At 39.4% G+C, this 22,763-nt stretch overlaps 2 protein-coding genes across 2 annotated transcripts; both read left to right on the forward strand.

The window, feature by feature from the left end:
- Positions 1–2,536: 2,536 nt before the first annotated feature.
- Positions 2,537–13,370, forward strand: LOC128235657 (mucin-22-like). The gene is made up of 6 exons (XM_052950462.1): positions 2,537–2,728; positions 6,514–6,651; positions 7,070–7,631; positions 7,771–8,412; positions 8,575–8,736; positions 9,379–13,370. Exons 1-6 carry the CDS (start codon positions 2,537–2,539, stop codon positions 13,368–13,370), a joined length of 5,688 nt encoding a protein of 1,895 aa, XP_052806422.1.
- A 2,570-nt stretch (positions 13,371–15,940) lies between these two features.
- Positions 15,941–22,116, forward strand: LOC128233679 (uncharacterized). Its single transcript, XM_052947474.1, has 6 exons — positions 15,941–16,075; positions 18,332–19,781; positions 20,169–20,467; positions 20,830–20,944; positions 21,425–21,531; positions 21,844–22,116. Exons 2-6 carry the CDS (start codon positions 18,341–18,343, stop codon positions 22,054–22,056), a joined length of 2,175 nt encoding a protein of 724 aa, XP_052803434.1. The 5' UTR covers positions 15,941–16,075; positions 18,332–18,340; the 3' UTR covers positions 22,057–22,116.
- The last annotated feature ends 647 nt before the right edge of the window (positions 22,117–22,763 follow it).

Below are 22,763 nucleotides of genomic sequence, written 5' to 3' on the forward strand. Positions count from 1 at the left end.
TGAGTGAGTGAGTGAGTGAGTGAGTGAGTGAGTGAGTGAGTGAGTGAGTGAGTGAGTGAGTGAGTGAGTGAGTGAGTGAGTGAGTGAGTGAGTGAGTGAGTGAGTGAGTGAGTGAGTGAGTAAAAAAAACAACATTGAATGAATGAACAAGTTATTGAACTGTTTCAAGACAGTGAGTAAATAATGACCGACACGTTGATTAAATTGTTGCTCGAGCGACGTAAACGAAAATAAGCACACTTTTGTTTAACTTTTGTATATGGTTTCTTTAATTTTTAACCTGCTTAAATTATAGCGAATGGTTTGGGAACTGTCTTTCATTTAAGAAAGTAAGAAAAGGCAAATCCATGCAAATATAGTTTAATTAAGGTTAGTTATCTCTAATCACATTTAACGTTACTGGTACGCCCAAACATTGGTCTTGGATACCAAACATTGCACCACAAAACTTTAGAAAACTGTGTTTTTAATCAACCACACACTGTATCAATGTAAATATTTGGTGATATGCCCTTAAATTACAAACACTTTCAGTTTCCGCCGTGCCTTATTCATCGGATGTGACTTTGTGTTAATTTTCCGTAAAATGCATAAATATTGGTCTATGTAAAGTTTACGGTCAAAAATTAATTTAAGAATAATGATGAAAATTTTGCGTAGTATTGTATAATAACAGAATGCATGTAATTATCATAGAATTAGCTCTGCTCTCTTTCGTGGGTAAGTTGTACAAACATGTACTTTCAGCGTTATTTATAGATATATTTCTTTATTGTAAATTGTTTGTTTTAGCATACTCCTTAAATTAAATCCTCACCGAATTATATGTAAAAATGAAATGCATGTTCTGCCTACTATAACTAAGGTGATCATTTTTATTTCAGCATCTTACACTGGAGGAGTAAACGCCAGTAAGTCTTTTTTATACCTTCACATTCATTAGAACTAGTCTAAGATCGTTTGGTGAAGGCAACATTGGCCATCGAGTTAGGGCCATAACTAAGTGCGCGACGCCATCTTGAATATGGTGAAATGTGTGCCCTAATATTTGAAGATCAAACACATTTTTCATGTGTCCAGAATATCATTCATGACACTTGACATATCAATTCTATAACTGCTCGTTGCACATGTCCAGCACCATTTAACGGTGCGTCCGCAACATTGAAGTTTGCATCTTCCGTTGATGAAGTTGTACGTTCATATTGCCACAATAAAAGGTAGGTGATGTTATTATTTGGTCATGAACAAACTTTACATATTCTTTAACTTCATCAAAGTTTGTAACATCTCGCTCTCGTTTAGTAACATAGTTTGTTTGTATTCCGTAATTATTTGACCAAAATATCCTCAAGTTTCAGACTCAATGTTTTGATTAAGGCAGATAATACTCAGATAAAAAATATTTATATGTGTATGATACAAAGTAATTATTTATTATTATTTGTTAGTATTTATTTTGGATAATGTTGGATTATGTAGACAGCTGTAAGCAGATACGACTCGTTTTGGTTTCTTTTTTTAAAATCGCCTCTCATACACACACTTTGCAGAACGGTTTTACGGATGTTTAAAGGGAATGCATTTATTAAGAATATATATACTGTTATAAATAAAGCTTAATACGAATAGCACATGATGAATACATTTCAATATGAATAGCATACATGTACTTAGTATGATGGTATAACACTTAAAATACTAGATGACTGCACGGCAATCTTTCGCTAATACAAAGTTAGTCATTCTAAAATGTCGTCCAGGCTTTTTTAATGATGGTTAGCCTAGCAGGCATCACAAGTATCAGTCGCAACAGTGTCACTACTTGGCTGATCAGTGCCAACCACAATGGCGTCATCTACTGGCACAGGCCAACGACCGATCATAATGTCACTGTTTCCTTCGACGGCTTGTCCTTGACCATGATTCTCAGTGTGTGGAGTTAGGTGGTAAGAGCCGTGTGTTCTAGACCACTTACATGTTCAGGATGAAGTCCTCGAAGGGATCAGTGTCGCCCTGAATACTCTTTAAACGAACATCCTGAAGGCGGCGATATCGCCGTAAGCCGGGCTAGTCGAATCGTTCCCAATCAAACTGCAACACCAGGTCGAAGGCACTCATGTGCGATGCCTACTTCAAACCGCTTTGGCATCTTCCGTCTCCGTGGCACAGTGGGTTATTATACACCCAATGTGTCCAGCTTGGACATCCCAATTTTGGTAAAAAGATGCGTCATCTCAGCGGCTGCTTAGGATCGATACAGTCACCTTGGCAGCGGCCTGGCCATCGCACGCGGATAGGTCTTCGTGGTGCAGAGTACTGCTTGGGTAGCCACTATCTCTACATATCGCATAAGTAAAAGAGACGCCGAACAAAAAGTCAAAGGAGTTCATTTCTACCTTGACTCCAACGGTTCTTGCCCTACAAGATTCACATGCGCTCTTCCAGAGCTACTGAAGTACAGAGTAATTGTCCAACACACTCTTGAGACACTTAGCTTTTACAGTCCATCCTTTGGGGCACAGCAAACTGAACCATGGCGTTTGTGGGGACATCTCCTTCTTTTGGGACTCGACATCGCGTCTCTTTGAATATGAATGTTTCACCAGTTTGGAAATCTGAACTGTCAGAGAGTCCCGCATCTTTGTCCCGTGTATTGCGTCTCCATCAGCTAGGTTCAATGCGTGACCGTAGCAGTGGGTGTAGAAGGCCCGCGGTTCCTTCTTCAGTATGTTGACAGCATCCCTTTCATGGCACCAAACATGTCACTTGCCCAGACTTAGCATTGGCCCCTGCAGTTTCATCCGGACCATCGCATACTCTATGATGGATGTTAGAGTTGCCGCATCTATGAACAGAACCATATACAATCAAATAAATTACTCGCGTGCGTCTAGGTTGGCACAAGACAAGAACAACCTGTTCCTAATAGGATGAATCTGTTGTCTCGTCACCCACGGTCGTGAAGAAACGTGTGGTTCTTGACGTCTATCACCAGATTTCGCAGGATATGTAGCGTCATTAACTACAAGATCTCAATCTGCATGTCGGCTAGCGTATACTTGTTGGTCTCTTTCTGAACTCAGGACAAGATAAAGGAGTCCACCTGCTCTGTTCGGCATCGTGACCTCGAAGCGTGAGTCCCCGACTAGCAAGGTTACGCATGCTACGAAGAACGGTCAGTAGCTGCCGACGGTTGCTTTCTTTTTCTTGTGTGTAGGCGGTGGATATCGTCTCCGCTATGTCTTTGGACTTAGAAACTTAGCATTGCTATACATCATACTGCTCTGAATAATTATGCTTAATACTATAAGTTTTGGATTTTAAAGTTAACGATTTCAATTTTATTTTATATAATTGAATATGTTTGTTATGTGTAATTCCCCCTCGCACACCTGCTATTGCAATGCCATGGGTTTAAGTAATTATAAAAACGATGAACTGCATTAAAGTTAAAAATAGATGCTCTGGTCTATTTTGTTCTATTCTGTTCTATAATCAATAAGAGTGGACCTCTTTTGTGCATGCAGACAAAAAAAGCAGTTTCATACAGGTATTTCTTTAATCTTTGCACGTGTGCATAGCCGAGAGTGTAAGATAGGTTCATTCGTACCCGAGCGTTTTGTTTTGCGGACACGATTGTTTTCGCTGGAACTCATTAGTGCGTAGTGAAAAGTTACAATCGAGGACTTATTTTATCTCTTACCGTGGGCAAGATAAGGATTTCCACCGTTACCAAAAAAATGGATCTACTGGGATAAATATATTTCCAGCAGGCAAATATTTGGATCTACCAAGGTAGATGTCCACCTCTCACCCAATAGGTCGTGGGTTCAAATCCGACCAGGGAAACAATCCCTTTCCTCCTTAAATTGACACTAGTACCGGTCCCTGCTCAGAAAAACGGACTATATAAATTCAGATATTGTACAGCGGATACAGTTTGTGTAAGGGCAAATTACACCAATTCGGAAGTGAATACTCGTTGCCTTTTTACTTGTAATTAACAAATGCCAGTGAATCAAGTCATGGTAATACCATGATCTCAGATCATTGGCTTCTTCCCATCTTTATAGTCTTTGAAGCAGAATGGTGTGTGATTTCAAAAACAGGATGAACATGCTGGAGATCTACTTTTTATTTGTTTCCATTTTCACCGCATTGTTATTACTCGTACCCTTGATATTGTCATTTTACCGAATACACAGTGGTTACGTTCAACCAATTTTTGGATTTTCTTATGACATTCGGAGCTCCTTGGCCATTTTATCGAAAACAACCTTTGTTTTCGATAAAATGGCCGGGGAGTTCCGAATGTTCTTATGAGAAACGCAACGTTGAAGGGGAGGTTTTCCCCAAATGTATGACGGGATTTGGTTTGAAAATAGAGGTACACCTCTACATTTTAGAAGTTGACACAAATAGTACGCCAGTATCGTGTGTGATTTATATCAGCTAAAGCTGTCTTCACGATCGAGTTTAATTCTGTTAGCATTTGTTTTTATTCTTCAAGTCGTTGTTTGGTACGTATTTGACCCTCGAATGATATGATTATATCACTCATTACATCAAACACTGAGCGGAATGCTTGCATGACATAGGCGTCCACTAGGGATTCTGTATTCGGACAAAACATTTAAGTGAAAACAGACAAAACAGCATATATTACTTAAGGTATGCGATGTATAAACAAGCTTTTCGTTTTTTCGTTTTATCGCACCATTCACCATTCACCATTGGCCGTAATGTTAAACTTTGATGCCTGGTGACCCCGTATAAGTTTGGTATAGTTTGAAGGGATGTTGATTGCTGATAATTAACATGTAAAATAAATGAACGAAAATACATTATAAATAAAGTTATTGTGTATTTTTGTTCATTATTTGCAATGAAAGCGGACCTGAAATAACATAGTTCGGCATCTTTCAAGGCTTAAAAGGATTTTTTTGTATTATTCGGTTTTAAGTTTATTAGCATTTCAACCCTTTCAAATAATACCAAAATAATATGGGGCCACAACGCATTCAAAGTTTACATAATTATACATCAGATACCTTTAAAACATTGCGTACTGAATCGCACATAGCTACGACCATGATTCAAAAGGATTTTACAAACAATGACTACAATTAATTTTTTTGGAGTCAAAGGGTGTCGAATAGGCCGAGAGCAACTAATTATATTGTAAATAGGCTCATTAACATTGCTCATTTCTTAGATACGTAACAGTCCCTAACAATGTGCAGGTCGCATACTTTTGCAGCGATGCAAACTACCCGATTAGCATTTATCTATATCTTACAAAATTAAACGCTTTGATAATGTGAGTCAACGTATCGTTTGCAAAAGTTATCTAAAAGAAAAAAAAAACACAAGTTATTTATCAACGTTCCAGGTGTATGCCAAAACAGCCTTTTGAAAGGACGTAACGTGACGTTAACGGCATCCACGTCACAACAGCCATCTGTCGCGCACGGGCCTGAACGTGTCTTGCTGGATACACTTCAGCAAAAAGACCCTCAAGGGCATTTGCTAGCGGGATCATGGGTCGCCGGAACACATGACAACAAACAATATCTTCAGGTAGCATAAAACCTTTCCCATTTCCAGGGCACAGAGTTTGTTATGCATTTCTGTCTGAATCCTGGTAATTTGTAATATAGTATATTCTATTTGATACTGTACAAAATAGCATCAACTGTTTAATAATTTGCCTTCTTTTTAACACGTGTCTTTATCATCGTGTTGATTACCGCGTCACAAAGTCTTCGACAAAATGCAACAATTCAAAGCATTGTTTAGGCTTCTTTAAATGATGTTCTTGAGATTTTGTTTAAAGTATATTTGTGTTCATTCTATCTAAATTTTTGTTTGTAATTTAAAACATGTATGGTTATATATACACGTGTCATTCGAGTGTTCAGAACTTTGTTAATTTAAAAACTCTGTCAACCTTATCGTTGTTAACTTTCAAATGTCGAAGTCCCGTGAACACAATAATGATCTGAAGTATTTCAGCATTACAATTTTTTTAAAAATACTTAAGCTGCTCTTCTTCTTTTTTTGTTCTAAATAAATCAGCATACGATTAAAATGTCGCACTTAAAAAGGTAATTACGATGCCTTTAAACATCTCTGAACATTCGGCTAAACACGAATAATATATTTGGTATTTCAATTTAAGCTTAAACGCTTTTAAGTATATTCGCTTTAAAGCTGCACTCTCACAGATAGAATGTTTGACAACTTTATATAATTTTTGTCTTGGAGCATTTTGCTAAAATGCATGGAAACTAGTGATATAAGACGTCTGACAAAAATCAGATCGAAGATTTTCATATTTAAGTTAAGTCCTAACTGGTTTGCAGATATTTCCGTAAAATAATGACTCATTCCAAGACAATACGTAAAAAAAGTTGTCGAAACGGTAAACCTGTGAGAGTGCAGCTTTAAAGTATATTCATTTTGGAACATATTCATATAACCTATTGCATGTCACATGTCTACACATAGTTGGAGTTTGCGGACCCGAGCGTGATACGGGGCTTGGTGACACAGGGACGAAACGGCTGCTGTGCCCAGTGGGTATCCGAGTACACGGTCTCGGTAAGCCCGGACTGCCAGACATGGACGCCCGTTGACTCTGGACAGGTATACGCTATGTCACTATGCATACCATGCCTTTTCCACTGGAGAAAGTAACCACATATAAGAAACCAATATTTGTTAAACTGGTTAAGCCTGTTGTTTTTGTGTACATGTATTGAACAGATTATTCTTTTGCACACACATGCGGATCTCATGCATTTAGCGCTGTTGAACCGTTTTTATTGACAGGAGTAATTTAGAACATGTTTTACATTGGATCTATCTTTTATTAGTGCTTTCACCTTTTCCCAACAATCATTTGGACAAAAAACAATAATATAAAAAGCAAAGCAGTAATGTATAAATTAATTATCGAAAAGAATTCCATATCTGGAAGATTTTTTATTTAAGTAATCACTATTGTTAACAATGCTTTTAACAATGGCTTAAACTGCACCATTCTTGTTTTGTTTCATCACAGAAGTTCACTGGAAATAACGATCAAGATTCCAAGGTGTCAAACATGTTGGATTGCCCGATAACAGCAAAATGCATAAGGGTGTACCCTACAAAATGGAACGGCAAGATCGCAATGCGATTAGACGTTCTCGGATGCCCTATTCGCCAAACCCCAGTGCCATCGACAACCACCAGCACAACCACAACCACAACACCTGCAACTACTGCAACATCGTCAACCACGACTGTAACAACACCGACTATGTCAACCACGACTTCAACAACACGGACGCCCACTACGACTGTAACAACAACAACACCAATCACGAGTGCAACAACAACAGCAGCAACAACAACACCAACGACGACTGCAAAAACAACGACTTCAACCACACCTGCAACAACACCAACGACGACTGCAAAAACAACGACTTCAACCACACCTGCAACAACACCAACGACGTCAACCACGACTGCAACAACGACTTCTGCGACACAAGCGACGACTACTTTACCCAGTTCTTCTGCAAGCACAACAACACCACCTCTTACTACATCATCTACACAATTGTCAACGACAACTGGTACAATGTAGACATTTCACATACAATTTAACTTTCATTAAAATTAAGTTACATTTCATAACCGATTTTTGAGAAAGTATATTCATAAATATACAATTAACGCTTATTTTGAATAGTTTATTATTTCTTTACATTCTAGGAGGAGCATGTGCCGATCACGGAGGTATTGACTGCAAGATGATGAACGTCTACTTGTCAATCTGCACTAGAACAGTACCTGCGACCGCTTATTGCCAGAGCTTTTGTGGACTGTGTGGACCTTCTACAACAACAACCAACCCAACTTCAAAAATCTCCACAACATCTCAAGCAGTGGCAACAACAACCTCTATGGCATCCACTGTGTCTAACACAACACCGAGTACAACAACATCTGTATCAACAAATGCGCCGAAAAATTGTACTGATAAACCAGGAGTCGACTGCCATGTTCTTGATTCGTCATTGAGCATATGCGCTCATCCAAGCACAGCTCAGATGTACTGCCCCAAGTACTGTCAAATGTGTGGCCCAACTACACTGGCATTGTCCACTGCAACTTCATCAACACAGTCTCAAACTGCATCGCCTTCAACAACTACGCCATCAGTCACTTCTACGTTCTCGACACGGCCATCTTCAACTCCAACGACTACATTAAGTTCAACAACAGGTGCTCAATCCACGGGGTCATCATCGACAACTACCAAAACAACGCTTCAGTTTTCATCTACTTCTACACCTGCTTGCCATGATAAGCCTGGAGTGGATTGCAAACTCATGGATATTTCTCTTGGAATCTGTAAACATTATAATCTTTCGAAACTATATTGCCCTAGTTATTGTATGAACTGTGGATTGACATCAATTAATCCATCTACGGCATCTACGTCGACAATGGCGACAACAACATCGACAGTTCCGATTTCAACACAAACTTTAGCCTTAAGTTCACCATCACCAGCGCTTCAAACGTCAACAATATCAAAAGCAACAACAACATTTATCCAAACAAACAGCACAACACCAAAATCGGTTCAAACAACAACACCACCACCAAGCACAGCTTCAACAACACCACCACCAAGCACAACATCAACAACTTTAAGTACCACAAAACCAAATTGTACTGACAGCCCTTCTGTTGACTGCAAATTACTTGATACATCATTACAGATATGTAGCAATCATATGTTAGCGCAGCAGTATTGCAAACGTTACTGTAATGTATGCGGTGTGACAACTGCAGCTTCTGGTATAAATACGTCATCATCACAACCCAATACATCTCAGATTTCAACTGCTTCGCCATCTTATACAAATCCTTCAACAACCACAACATTAACAACCTCGTCTACCCAATCCAGTTCAACAGTTACGAGTCTTTTAGGAAATGCAACAGCATCCTCACAGTTATCAAACCAGTCTAGTTCAACACTAGTTTCAACAGTCACTAGTCCTTCAACAACTTCAACAACAATGACACAAGTATCAAGTCAGTCAAATTTAAAACCAAATGCGTCTACGACCTTATCAACAACTTTTTCGACATCATCACTTTCGAACACCCAAACAACACAACAGACAAATACGACATCAACGGCAATTGCTCCCTCACCACAAACGAGTCGATCCCCTACTTGTGTCGATAAAAATGCGGTAGATTGCAGTCTTCTTGATTCAACGTTAGGAATATGCAAAGTCATATCAACTGCTCAAATATATTGTCCTAATTTTTGCGGACTTTGTGGATCTTCACTTGGTTTAGTTTCAACAACCACTGCAATACAACCTAAAAGTACACAGTCATCACAATCTTCTGCAAGTAGAACACAACCACAAAGCACGCAGCCATCGCAATCTACTGCAAGTAGCACAAAACCTCAAAGCACACAGTCATCGCCATCTTCTGTAAGTAGCACACAACCGCAAAGCACACAGTCATCGCCATCTTCTGTAAGTAGCACACAACCGCAAAGCACGCAGCCATCGCAATCTCCTGCGAGCAGCACACAACCGCAAAGCACGCAGCCATCGCAATCGTCTGCAAGTAGCACAACACTTCAAAGCACGCAGTCATCGCCATCTTCTGCAAGTAGCACACAACTGCAAAGCACGCAGTCATCGCAATCTCCTGCGAGCAGCACACAACCACAAAGCACGCAGCCATCGCAATCTCCTGCGAGCAGCACACAACCACAAAGCACGCAGCCATCGCAATCGTCTGCAAGTAGCACAAAACTTCAAAGCATGCAGTCATCGCCATCTTCTGCAAGTAGCACACAACTGCAAAGCACGCAGCCATCGCAATCTCCTGCGAGCAGCACACAACCACAAAGCACGCAGCCATCGCAATCTCCTGCGAGCAGCACACAACCACAAAGCACGCAGCCATCGCAATCGTCTGCAAGTAGCACAAAACTTCAAAGCATGCAGTCATCGCCATCTTCTGCAAGTAGCACACAACTGCAAAGCACGCAGCCATCGCAATCTCCTGCGAGCAGCACACAACCGCAAAGCACGCAGCCATCGCAGTCGTCTGCAAGTACCACACAACCGCAAAGCACGCAGTCATCTCCATCTCCTTCAAGTAGCGTACAACTTCAAAGCACACAATCATCGCAACCCTCAGCAAGCAGCACACAATCTCAGAGCACACAGTCATCGCAACCCTCGGCAAGCAGCACGCAATCATCGCAACCCTCAGCAAGCAGCACACAATCATCGCAGCTAACAGCAAGCAGCACACAGTCATCGCAACCCTCAACAAGCAACACACAATCATCACAACACTCAGCAAGCAGCACACAGTCATCCCAACCCTTAGCAAGCAGCACACAATCATCGCAACCTTCAGCAAGCAGCACACAATCATCTCAACCACCAGCAAGCAGCACACAATCATCGCAACCCTTAGCAAGCAACACACAATCATCGCAACCCTCAGCAAGCAGCACACAGTCATCGCAACCATCAGCAAGCAGCACACAATCCTCTCAACCACCAGCAAGCAGCACACAACCATCGCAACCCTCAGCAAGCAACACACAATCTCAGAATACACAATCATCGCAACCAACAGCAAGCAGCACACAATCATCGCAACCCTCAGCAAGCAGCACACAATCATCGCAACCCCCAACAAGCAGCACACCAGCTCAGAGTACACAGTCATCGCAGCCCTCAGCAAGCAGCACACAATCATCTCAAACATCAACAAGCAGCACACAATCATCGCAGCCCTCAAAAAGCAGCACACAATCTTCGCAACCCTCAGCAAGCAGGACACAATCATCTCAAACATCAGCAAGCAGCACACAATCATCACAACCCTCAGCAAGCAGCACACAATCATCTCAAACATCAGCAAGCAGCACACAATCATCGCAACCCTTAGCAAGCAACACACAATCATCGCAACCAACAGCAAGCAGCACACAGTCATCGCAACCCTCAGCAAGCAACACACAATCATCGCAACCAAAGGCAAGCAGCACACAGTCCTCTCAATCGTCAGCAAGCAGCACACAATCATCGCAACCCTCAGCAAGCAGAACACACTCACAGAGCACACAGTCATCGCAACCAACGGCAAGCAGCACACAGTCATCGCAACCCTCATCAAGTAGCACACATTCATCGCAACCCTCCGCAAGCAGCACACAATCTCAGAGCACACAGTCATCGCAACCCACAGCAAGCAGCACACAATCTCTGAATACACAGTCATCGCAACCCGCAGTAAGCAGCACGCAGTCTCAGAGTACACAGTCATCGCAATCCACAGCAAGCAGCACGCATTCTCAGAGCACACAGTCATCGCAACCCACAGCAAGCAGCACACAATCTCTGAATACACAATCATCACAAACTTCAGCAAGCAGCACGCAATCATCGCAACCCACAACAAGCAGCACGCAATCATCGCAAACCACAGTAAGCAGCACGCAGTCTCAGAGTACACAGTCATCGCAACCCACAGCAAGCAGCACACAATCTCAGAGCAAGCAATCATCGCAACCCACAGCAATCAGCACACAATCTCAGAGCACGCAATCATCGCAACCCACAGCAAGCAGCACACAATCTCAGAGCACACAGTCATTGCAACCCACAGCAAGCAGCACACACTCTCTGAATACACAATCATCACAAACTTCAGCAAGCAGCACGCAATCATCGCAACCCACAACAAGCAGCACACAATCATCGCAACCCACAGTAAGCAGCACACAGTCTCAGAGTACACAGTCATCGCAACCCACAGCAAGCAGCACACAATCTCAGAGCACACAGTCATTGCAACCCACAGCAAGCAGCACACAATCTCTGAATACACAATCATCGCAAACCTCAGCAAGCAGCACGCAATCATCGCAACCCACAACAAGCAGCACGCAATCATCGCCACCAACAGCAAGCAGCACACAATCTCTGAATACACAATCATCGCAAACCTCAGCAAGCAGCACGCAATCATCGCAACCCACAACAAGTAGCACACAGTCATCATCACCAACAGCAAGCAGCACACAGTCGTCTCAACCCTCAGCAAGCACCACACAATCATCGCAACCCTCAGCAAGCAGCACACAATCTCAGAGCACACAGTCATCGCAACCCTTAGCAAGCAGCTCACAATCTCAGAATACACAGTCATCGCAAACGACAGTTAGCAGCACGCAGTCTCAGAGAACACAGTCATCGCAACACACAGCAAGCAACACACAATCTCAGAGCACGCAATCATCGCAAACCTCAACAAGCAATACACAATCTCAGAGCACGCAATCATCGCAACCCTCAGCAAGTATCACACAATCTCAGAGCACGCAATCATCGCAACCCTCAGCAAGCAGCACACAATCATCGCAACCCTCAGCAAGTAGCACACAATCTCAGAATACACAGTCATCGCAACCCTCAGCAAGCAGCACACAAACATCGCAACCAACAGCAAGTAGCACACAATACCAGAGCACACAATCATCTCAACCCTCAGCAAGCAGCACACACTCTAAGAATACACAGTCGTCGCAACCCTCAGCAAGCAGCACACAACCATCGCAACCAACAGCCAGCAACACACAATTCCAGAGCACACAATCATCGCAACCCACAGCAAGCAGCACACAATCATCACAACCAACACCAAGCAGCACAAAATCATCGCAGCCCTCAGCACGCAGCACACAGTCATCACAACCAACTGGTTCTGGTAGTTCACTGTCGACTAGTCTCCCAACAACTCAAACATTGTCAACATCTCAGATGATAAGTTCAGTGGGCTCAACAACAGGGTTAGGGAATTTGACAACCTTAGGTAATACTACAGTTGCTCAAACGATGATATCTGGGCAGACACAAAACCCCGCAGTTAGACTTACAACAACTTTACAATCACCTCAACAGACTTCGCAGACAATTACGGGACAATCCACCATTTCGAATGTGTCAACAGCAAGCTCGGGACAACCTATAACAACAACGGCATCATCCATAGTCACAACACATGACCCGTGTAATGACACTCTGGATTGTAAGCTATTGGACACATACTGGCATATTTGTGGAACAATGGCTTCTGCCAAAGGTTGTCTCACGCATTGCGGATACTGTGCTTCTGGTGCGCCCATAACACCGTGTAATGACAAACCTAATGTGGACTGTGCTGTATTTGACAGCTTGTTGGGCATTTGTAAAGACAAAACCACAGCTACAGCGGCAGGGTGTATAAAGTTCTGTGGTTTTTGTCCATAACACTGATAGTTAGTGTTTGTTAACGGGCACAACAAATGACATAGTGAATTAATAGTTTTAAGTATGGTACTAATTTTGTTTAAGTCAAATACTTATATATTGCTTTTTCCAGTTGTTTGCATCAACTTGCACGTGTTAATATTGTGTAAACGGTCAGGAAAATGCGTTTGTAGTTTTACTGGATGTGTCAACGTTTACATGTTTCTGTTGTTGATAATATATACAAACGAGCAATGAATAAACATTTTGTTTTCTGAAACACTGATTTTTTAAATAGAAATGTTCTGTGGGGGTTCTTTGATTGTGTAAAAGTATGGAAATGTTAATTTATTTAACAAATCCATGAAATATTAAAAGATCATATAGTCGACGATGGCGAAAATTTGCTCTTTATTCCACGAAAATTAACACAACCTTCATAAGGCCCAAAGTAAATAAATGATCTGTTACTGAATCGAGTGTGTATAATGCTTAACAACATTTCGAAGTCGAAAACGGACAAGGGTTGAATTCGCTAAAATGAGAGCAATATGTTAACTTATAAATAAAGAAGTTATAGTTATTGTTAAAACATTATGCGTAAAATATATTGATAAAAAGGGCGGAGCGAACGTACCCTGTTGAATAGGTTCAAACTGAGTTTAGAACGTGTTTAAAGCAGGAGGGAAATCCGATTATGACGGCATGTCTGTTAAGTTGTAAATTGTTATTCTTAGCGAATAAGCTTGGTACGTAGGTTATTATTTAAGAGCGGTTACTGCGTTATATGCATGATTGTTGTTTTCCAAAAGCGCTGCAGTTTGTATTCAAGTTCTTATTTAATTACCTGATACCCCTGAGAACAGCGTGTGGTGAAGTTTTAACGGTTATATGAAATCATTTTATGGGCATGCAATTATGCAAAACTTGAACCGAATTCGTAACTTCCACACAAATGAGTTACTATAATATATTATATTTGCGCAAATTCTAAGTTGAAAAATGTACACAACAGAAATAGTTGTTACGTAATCAAAGTTGAACATTACATGTTTTCCATGGTGTTAAACGTCTTAGTTGAAAAAGGGCCATTACTCCGGCATTAATTGGTGGTGTTTAAAGTGACACTCGTATTAAAAACCAATACATACACACGTATTACAGACATAAACTTTGAGTGATAAACCTTTAACTGCTTACTAAATAATTTATGGAAAATATTAATTACTGATAACAAGATTGAGAACGTGTATTTAATAGCTGAAAACACACAAATATTAAATAACTGGTGGGTCCTAAAATATTAACAGTGATCAACTATCGTCTCATTAGGTAGAAAAACCGTGTGTGTTTTTCAAATTAAACACGGTATCCTGCGTAAGAACCATCGTTTTCGATATTTATTCATCGTTTTCGGTATATTGAATCCATTGTTATAATTCTGGTACATCGTATTTGGAAGAAAGAGTGCGAAGTTGGCCTGTTTTTATAGTGCTCAACATGTGTATTAAATATTATTCAAATTCGTTAACCTGTTCATGAGTAATTGTCCGGACATCCGCAAATTGTCAGTTGAAATGGGACATTGTCCGTCCAGAATTACTGATTCGTTACCAAAGGCGTCCTTGACCTGTTTTAATGGTGTTTAACGTCTATACCAACACTCATTTGAATCAGTCACCCTTTTCCGGACACCGTATATTTGGCAAATTCTAAGTTGAAAAGATCGGTACTAAAATTCAGCTCGACTTGTATTTTATGTCCTTATATCATTTAAATCCGTCAACTTTTTAATGAGGTATTGTTCGGACGGTCACGCGACAGTGCGATAACGAAAACGCGATAATACGACAGTACGATTATGATAATGCAATAAACTATCGTGTTTTCACCATCGTACTTTCGCGTTTTCACCATCGTATTATCGTGATTTAGCGTTTTTCATCATCGTATTATCGTACTGTCGCGTTTTCATTATCGTACTGTCGTGTTTTCATCATCGTACTATCGCGTTTTCATCACCGTACTGTCGTGTATTCATCATCGTACTATCGCGTTTTCGTCTTCGTACTGTCGTGTTTTCGCCATCGTACTATCGCGTTTTCGTTATCGTACTGTCGCGTTTTCATCATCGTACTATCGCGTTTTCACCATCGTAGTTTCGTGATTTCGCCGCGGTTTTCATCATCGTACTATCGAGTATCGCGTTTCAGATCAACACATTCATAGGCGATGGCCCTAACGGCATTCCGTAGAAAACGGACCATTATTCAGTCAAAAAACAGCGGTATGTATTCAAAGTTTAACTGAACTGGTAATGTATGTTATTGTCAGAGCATGACCGACCGTACCGACCTTTCGACGAACAGACCGACCAACTCTACCCCACACCACTCCCTAAACTTTGTTTTGTAGTGGTGTTGCAAATAATATCAATTGGCCATGATACGCTATCGATGAAATGCTATTCTAAGTACTAATTATGTTTATATATTCTTATTATTTTCTTTATAAAGAGACATATAGAGCTACTGACGTGAAAAACCGTTTTACTCTATCTACCGATTTGTCTATACACCAGCCTTTAAATAGTAACATTAATCATATGGAAATTCCTTCTTTCGATTTCGTTAATACATTGACTGCTCCTGTTTAAGGTGTTATTGTTCTGATCACATGGTTGTTATAACCCATGATCTAAATAAATCTTGAAGTATTGAAATCTTGTAAGTATATTCAATCTCATAACTAACAGTAAACAATACTTAACTGATAATCAGTTGTTTACAAAAGCTCTGACATCATCAGTCTGTAAGTGTTTTATAGTATGCCCTTAGTAATAATCTTCCTTAACTCTCTTTTAATACGTAGTATTTTATTTTATTTTATCAAAGCTGGAAACGTTAATCGGGTATGATGAACATTATATAACGCCCTGTTAAAACAACACTCTCACAGACTGACCGTTTTGACAACTTTTTATTACTTTTTAGCTAACCAGAGCACGAAGTGCTCAAGATGAGCTATTGTGATCGGTCTTTGTCCGTCGTCCGTCCGTCAACAATTGCATAAAAACATCTCTCCTGAAACTACCAGGCCAAATTTAATGAAACTTCACAGGAAGCTTCCTTGGGTGTCCCTCTACAAAATACACCAAGGGGTCACGATGATAAACAACAACAACAACATCAAGAAAATGGCCAACTTTCTAGTTTGCTTTAAAAAAACATCTCCTCTAAAACTACCAGTCCACATTCAATTAAACTTTACAGGAAACTTCCTTGGGTGTCCCTCTACAAATATACAACAAGGGGTCACGATTGATCAACAACAACAACTACATCAGAATTGCTGACTTCCTGTTTCTGCTTAAAAAAACCCATCTCCTCTGAAACAACTAGTCCAAATTCAATGAAACTTTACAGGAAGCTTTCTTGGTTTACCCTCTACGAATTTACAACAAGGGGTCACGATTGATCAAAAACAACAACAACAACAACAAAATGTCCAACTTCCTGTTTTGCTTAAAAAAAACATCTCATCTAAAACTACCTGTCCAAATTCAATGAAACATTACAGGAAGCTACCTTGGGTAACCTGCTACAAAAATACAACAAGGGGTCGCGATTGACCAACAACAAAAAATGGCCAACTTACTGTTTTGCTTTAAAAAACATCCCCACTGAAACTACCAGGCCAATTTCACTGAAACTTTACAGGAAGCTTCTTTGCATGACCCTCTACATAAATACAACAAGGCATTGAGATTGATCAACAACAACAACAAAATGGCTGACTTACTGTTTTGCTTTTAAAAAATAAAAATCTCTGAAACTGCCAGGCCAAATTCTATGAAACTTTACAGGTAACTTCATTGCATGACCCTTTACAAATATAAAACAAGGCATCGTCATCAGTAAAGATATGTTTAAAATTGTAACATTTTTATTAATGCATTATCACAGAGATGTGGCCCTTTGCTTAGGTGAGCGTTTAAGGGCCATCATGGCCCTCTTGTTTTCGTCTTGGAATGAGCCAAATTTTGCATAAATGCCTTTAACCAAGTGAAATAAGAAGGCAGTCTGATCGTAGTTTTCTTATTTATGGTCGAATATGGGATGTGTTATGGCTTATATGTTACTAACGGTTTAAGAAATTTTTGGCTTCTTTTCAAACTATTGAGATATGCATTATTGTAAGTTATCTTCCACAGTGAAAAAGTCGATCGAAGGACAAAACAAATTAATATTTTAAATCTTAATTTTGTATTTTGTTTTAAGGTTCAATAATTAGCAAGCATAATGCATACATCTGTTGCAACAAGTTCAGGTGTAATTAGGAGTTGAGCAAATTTAACGAAATCATATATTTTTTTTATCAGATTTTGGATCAAAAAGCATTTGCAGTTTATTTCGGAAAGGTCTGTTGACATTATAAGTATGTCTTTAAGTCAAAATGGCACATACTACCTAATCAACAATGACTTGTGGTTTCTCGGTGGCACAATTTCAAATAAGACAAAAATGCAAATGCTTTTTGATTAAAAATCAGACAAACTTTATGTTAGTTTGGGTTACATATTGTCCAAAAACAGGTAAGATAGTTAGGCGTTTTCAATTCTTATATGTATCCTTGATTAGGCTTTATGTAAAATATTTATTGTCATTATTCGGCAATGACGTTAAAGAAATCTTAAGTATAAACTTTAAGGGTTTTAAAACTACATATTAGAGCACACACTTCATTTTTAAGCCTACTTAAGTTCAATGGACCCTATATAGTTGATTAAGGGAGTTGACATTTTGAACATAATAATAAAAGGAGTAATCAAACGTATAGCTAATGTAGTTTATGAAGATAACACATATTTAAGTACATCCGCATCTTGTTTACAGTTTGGCTTTTAACAACGACTAAGTGATGTTATTCGATATAAATATTGGAGACACACCATTCTTGATCCTTTTTTTATCACATTTTAGACCACCAAAATGACATCTGAACCGGACTTGAATGTGATTGTCGAGCAGATAGGGAGGTTAGAAATTGAACCCGACCGGCGTGGTATAAACCCCAATAAAGAAGAACTTTCCGATCTAGAATCTTCCTCACTATCGTTGGATGGAAAAACAAGCTTATTGTCAGACAGCAGCCTCGCACCACGTGGTCCAACTAGGAAAAACAGACAAAGTGTACAGTCAACACCATACCGTGTTAGCCAAACTCGATCAAAAGGGTCACTGTCTATCGCGGATGAAATTATTGATATGCAAGAACAGTATAGTAATGCCCATCCACGCGGTAACTTGTTACCCGATACACAGTCTGATATAAATCCATGGTCTTATATGTCGCAACAAAATCAGACGAGCAAAAATACTGGTACTGAAAACGAGGATGTGTCTTTTATTGATGAGCTTTTGTTTCCCACACATACTTTTGAAGGCATCAACTCTTCTCCTTCACCAAGTTTTACACCAAGTCCAGAGATAAACTGTTTTTCTGAAAAAACATGTCCTACAATGAGTTTTGCGTTTGGTCAAGACTTCAATTTTGGTGACGGAAGTGATGATTTAAAACTTATTGATGAACTTATTAACGAAGATATCGTTAGCAAAGCACAATCTGGTGTCACAAGTGATTCAGACTTGCATCCTTATGTAGAGTATCTACAGCGTGATGATATTAGATTACAGCAAAAATCCAACTTGACAAATGCAGAGGGAAAAAACCAAGAGGAGTCTTTCTTTGAAAAGCCTGACAACATCCCCTTGTTGCTATCACCAACTCCTGCCATTTATCAAAATGTAAATGTTGGAAATATGCTAAACCAAAATTCACAATTGGAGATTTGCCCACCATTTTCTTCGACATTCAATACAAATGTTACATCAACCCAGATCGATTCGACTAGATTCGGTTCGGATCTACAAAAAAAAGCTCAAAATGACAGCAGTTGGGCACAAGGTTGTTTTGCTGCACATATGGGTACGCCAGTTCTAAAACAAACTAGCTTTAATTCAGATATCTGTCCAAAACTACCTATGCAAGAAACGCATTACAATATACCTTCTAGTATAAATGAGATTTCAAGAGGCAACACAGTGACTTCCTTTCATGATCTTATGCAATGCGGAAACCAGAGTGCTGTCTCAAGTACTACCCAGCCGAGTCCGGTGAATAGTCAGCCAGTGCAGCAGAATATTCAATCATATCCAATAGCACTGAACCGGTTAGACATACAGCCAATTCAACAGAATCAACCTCGTATTCAACTGTCACATTACACACATAATCAGCCAATTAGGCCTATACTACCGAAGCCACTGCAATCGGAAAATGCAAATAAAACCCAAAGACTGCAGTCGACACCTAAACACAGTCCTGTTCCAAGAGACAAGCGTGCCCCCTCAACACGAAGTGTTGGCAAAAGTGAGTAAAGTTTGGTTATCTTTTATCTTAAATACGTGTTAACGTTATGCTGTCAAGCACCCATCCAGATCCAAATTGTCATTATCAGCATTCGACATTGTGTCCAAAATACATTTCAAATTAAGCATTCTCAGTTTTTTTAAAGTAATATTGTGTGACTTAGATCTGTGTGAACTTGATTTATGTATAAATACAAACATGAATGACCTTATGCATGTGTAAGAATGACATGTTGTATATATGAAATAAACCTATGTGCATGTAAAATGTATGAAAAAAGTAAAGTAAATATAGTGGTATGTTGTTATCAATGTGAATAATGTAAAAGTCAGCCTCAGCATTAATTGGGTATGTAGTCAAGAACTAAAGGCGTATCCGTTCTTTCAGATGTACAGAAAGAGGCGAAGTCTAGGCGCGATGTCAGCAAACTCACTACAGGAGATTTAGAGTATGAGGTCCAAGAGAAAGGAGACACCATTGTTCATGGATACGCCTGCCTAAACCCACCCAATCATTATCTTCTAAAAGCTTTGCTAGAGCGGCTTAAACAGGAGCATATGATCGACATCATCAATAGAAAAAACAAGAAGAATCAAACTGCATTGTATTGCGCTGTACGACTGGACTATGACAAGGTTGTAAAAACTTTGATCGAATTCGGTGCTGACCCAAATATCAAAGCCCAGGTGAGTGATTAAAATTGTAGTAAAAATGAACTGATACAGATCATGTTGCCATTTCTTTCCTCCCAACATATCGATGTTTCGTATTGTTATACTTCAGGTTTAAGAATACTTGGTACAAATGACGTTGTTTTTACTGTATATTAGACATATGTCAGGGACCGTATTTAATATAACTTATATAAGTATTATATTTATCCTTAGACATGCCTCAGTGATTTAATTCAGTTTATTGGCCAAATATTTTGTATTACAAATCAAAACACTCAGATTATACTATATTTTAACCTCCTCTAAAGTAAGATTATTGAATACGGCTCCAGATGCCAACATGTACTCAAAATCTTGAATTGCATTCAACTCAGAATGGCGATGAGCAGTCTGCGGCCATACACCATGCGGCCATGTCTGGGACTACAAAAACCCTTCTAGCACTTCTAGAAGCTGATAAAATCTCTATAGATTTAGACAATGGTCTCGGTAAGTCTTATTAGAACTTAGAATATGTGTTGTAATGATTCAATAATCGTCAATAGGCACCCAATATCTGCGATAACCGATTATGACCGGCCATGATGATTTTTTTTCTGTATATATATAGCAACATTTGTTGAGATATAACATCACATATTAAAGTTGGTGGCATGAATGTACCAAGAGTTATAAACTGTCATTCAGTTTTTAAAATATTTACTTAATAGAATATGCTAAAGTAAACAATAATATTTTCATATTGAAAAAAACATTTTGATTATTTCCGATCCGATGATCGATTACGATTTTTTTCGATTAACCAACACTTCTGATTTGTCAGTTTACATAACTGCACAGTTTAACGAGAAAGTACTGCACTATAGCCATTTTTTCAGATCTGTGTTTTAATGTTCATTACATGTTAACTGGCTTTTATAACAGTAAGACCCCTAAAATAGCAATGAACTATTGGCATTTTCTTTGTAGGACAAACAGCACTTCATTGTGCCATTATAGCCCAAAAAGAAAAGGGCATTCCTAGAAGGGATGTAATGGAAAAACTACTGCAAAAGGGAGCTAATTATCAATCGCAGGTATGTGTAACACAGTTAGGGAATTTCAAGATTTGTGCAAACTTGTTCACTAGCAGTTCAGTTGCTGAGCTTTGTTTATCACGTCTGTCTTTCAGACACAGTGGGCCTTTTTATCAAGAAACATAGGTGCAATTTTGTTCCAAGGAGGGATTTACAACAGTAGTACAGCACTGTTGAAAATCTATCCTAGAGAAAATGCTACATGTATTAAGATTCATGAAACGGTCTTTGGTTTTAATTCAATGTCTGTTTCCGTTTTATTTAACTGCTGCATTTGCTAACATAATAACTTTGTGTGTTTGTTTTCTTCAGGACAAATTTGGAAGGACCCCGCTTATCTACTGTGTCCTTAAAAAACAAATGGATCTATTGAAAATTCTCCTTAACCACATTGAACCAGACAGGCAAATAGCAGCTAAAAATATGAAAGATCATTTTGACAAGTCAGCAAAAGACTATGCCGAAGAAATGAAAGACAGTGATGATATGGATTATTCAAATGTTTTATTACATAGTCCGAGGTGATTCTTAGTAAAGTTTAGTATGTTCATGTATTGATGTGCAATAAAGACTTGATCATTTCAACTGTTTTAAGCCTTTTAAACTACTAGCGGATCCAGGGGGGCTCACCCGGCACCCCCGCCCCTCAAAGAAAAAAAATTCTATGTAGGAAAAAAATATAACAAAATACGCCAAAAATGCACCATATCAAACTATAAATTGTTAAATATTAAAAACGGGAGTACAAAAACCAAAACCCCCTACTATAAATTTAAAACAAATAAATTTCGGTTCTGAGCAATGGGCGCAAGTCAAAAGGTTACGCACCAAAGTAACTCCCCCTCTAACGTCGAATTCTGGATCCGCCCATGTTAACTTTAGTGTAAATATTGTTTTGCTTATCAGAGTACATCTTGATGGTGATAGAGAAGAAGTAGTTCCCCCACGACGACCCATGTTTATTATTTCGGTTGGATGCTACATATGAGCTACAATATCAGTGAAGTTGTAATAGTCAGGAGGTGTGGCGATATGCAGCCTCTATTTGTAAACAGTGTCACTGCCTAGAGATTGTAATAGACAGGGGCTATGGCAATATCTAGCCACTTTGTGTAAACAGTGTTACTGCCTAGAGGTTGTAATAGTCAGGAGGTATGGCAATATCTAGCCACTATATGTAAACATTGTCATTGCCTTGATGTTGTAATAGACAGGAGGAATGGCCATATCTA

Source organism: Mya arenaria, chromosome 5, assembly GCF_026914265.1.
Source record: "Mya arenaria isolate MELC-2E11 chromosome 5, ASM2691426v1".
NCBI classification, from domain to species: Eukaryota; Metazoa; Mollusca; class Bivalvia; order Myida; family Myidae; genus Mya; species Mya arenaria.

Excerpts from the sequence above, each read along its gene's own strand:
- LOC128235657 (XM_052950462.1), top strand. The coding sequence starts at position 2,537 with ATGGCGTTTGTGGGGACATCTCCTTCTTTTGGGACTCGACATCGCGTC. Across the intron at positions 2,729-6,513 it reads GGCCCGCGGTTCCTTCTTCA|TTGGAGTTTGCGGACCCGAG; the intron begins GTATGTTGACAG and ends GTCTACACATAG. Across the intron at positions 8,413-8,574 it reads GGATATTTCTCTTGGAATCT|CGCTTCAAACGTCAACAATA; the intron begins GTAAACATTATA and ends CACCATCACCAG.
- LOC128233679 (XM_052947474.1), top strand. The coding sequence starts at position 18,341 with ATGACATCTGAACCGGACTTGAATGTGATTGTCGAGCAGATAGGGAGG. Across the intron at positions 19,782-20,168 it reads AACACGAAGTGTTGGCAAAA|ATGTACAGAAAGAGGCGAAG; the intron begins GTGAGTAAAGTT and ends CCGTTCTTTCAG. Across the intron at positions 21,532-21,843 it reads GAGCTAATTATCAATCGCAG|GACAAATTTGGAAGGACCCC; the intron begins GTATGTGTAACA and ends TGTTTTCTTCAG.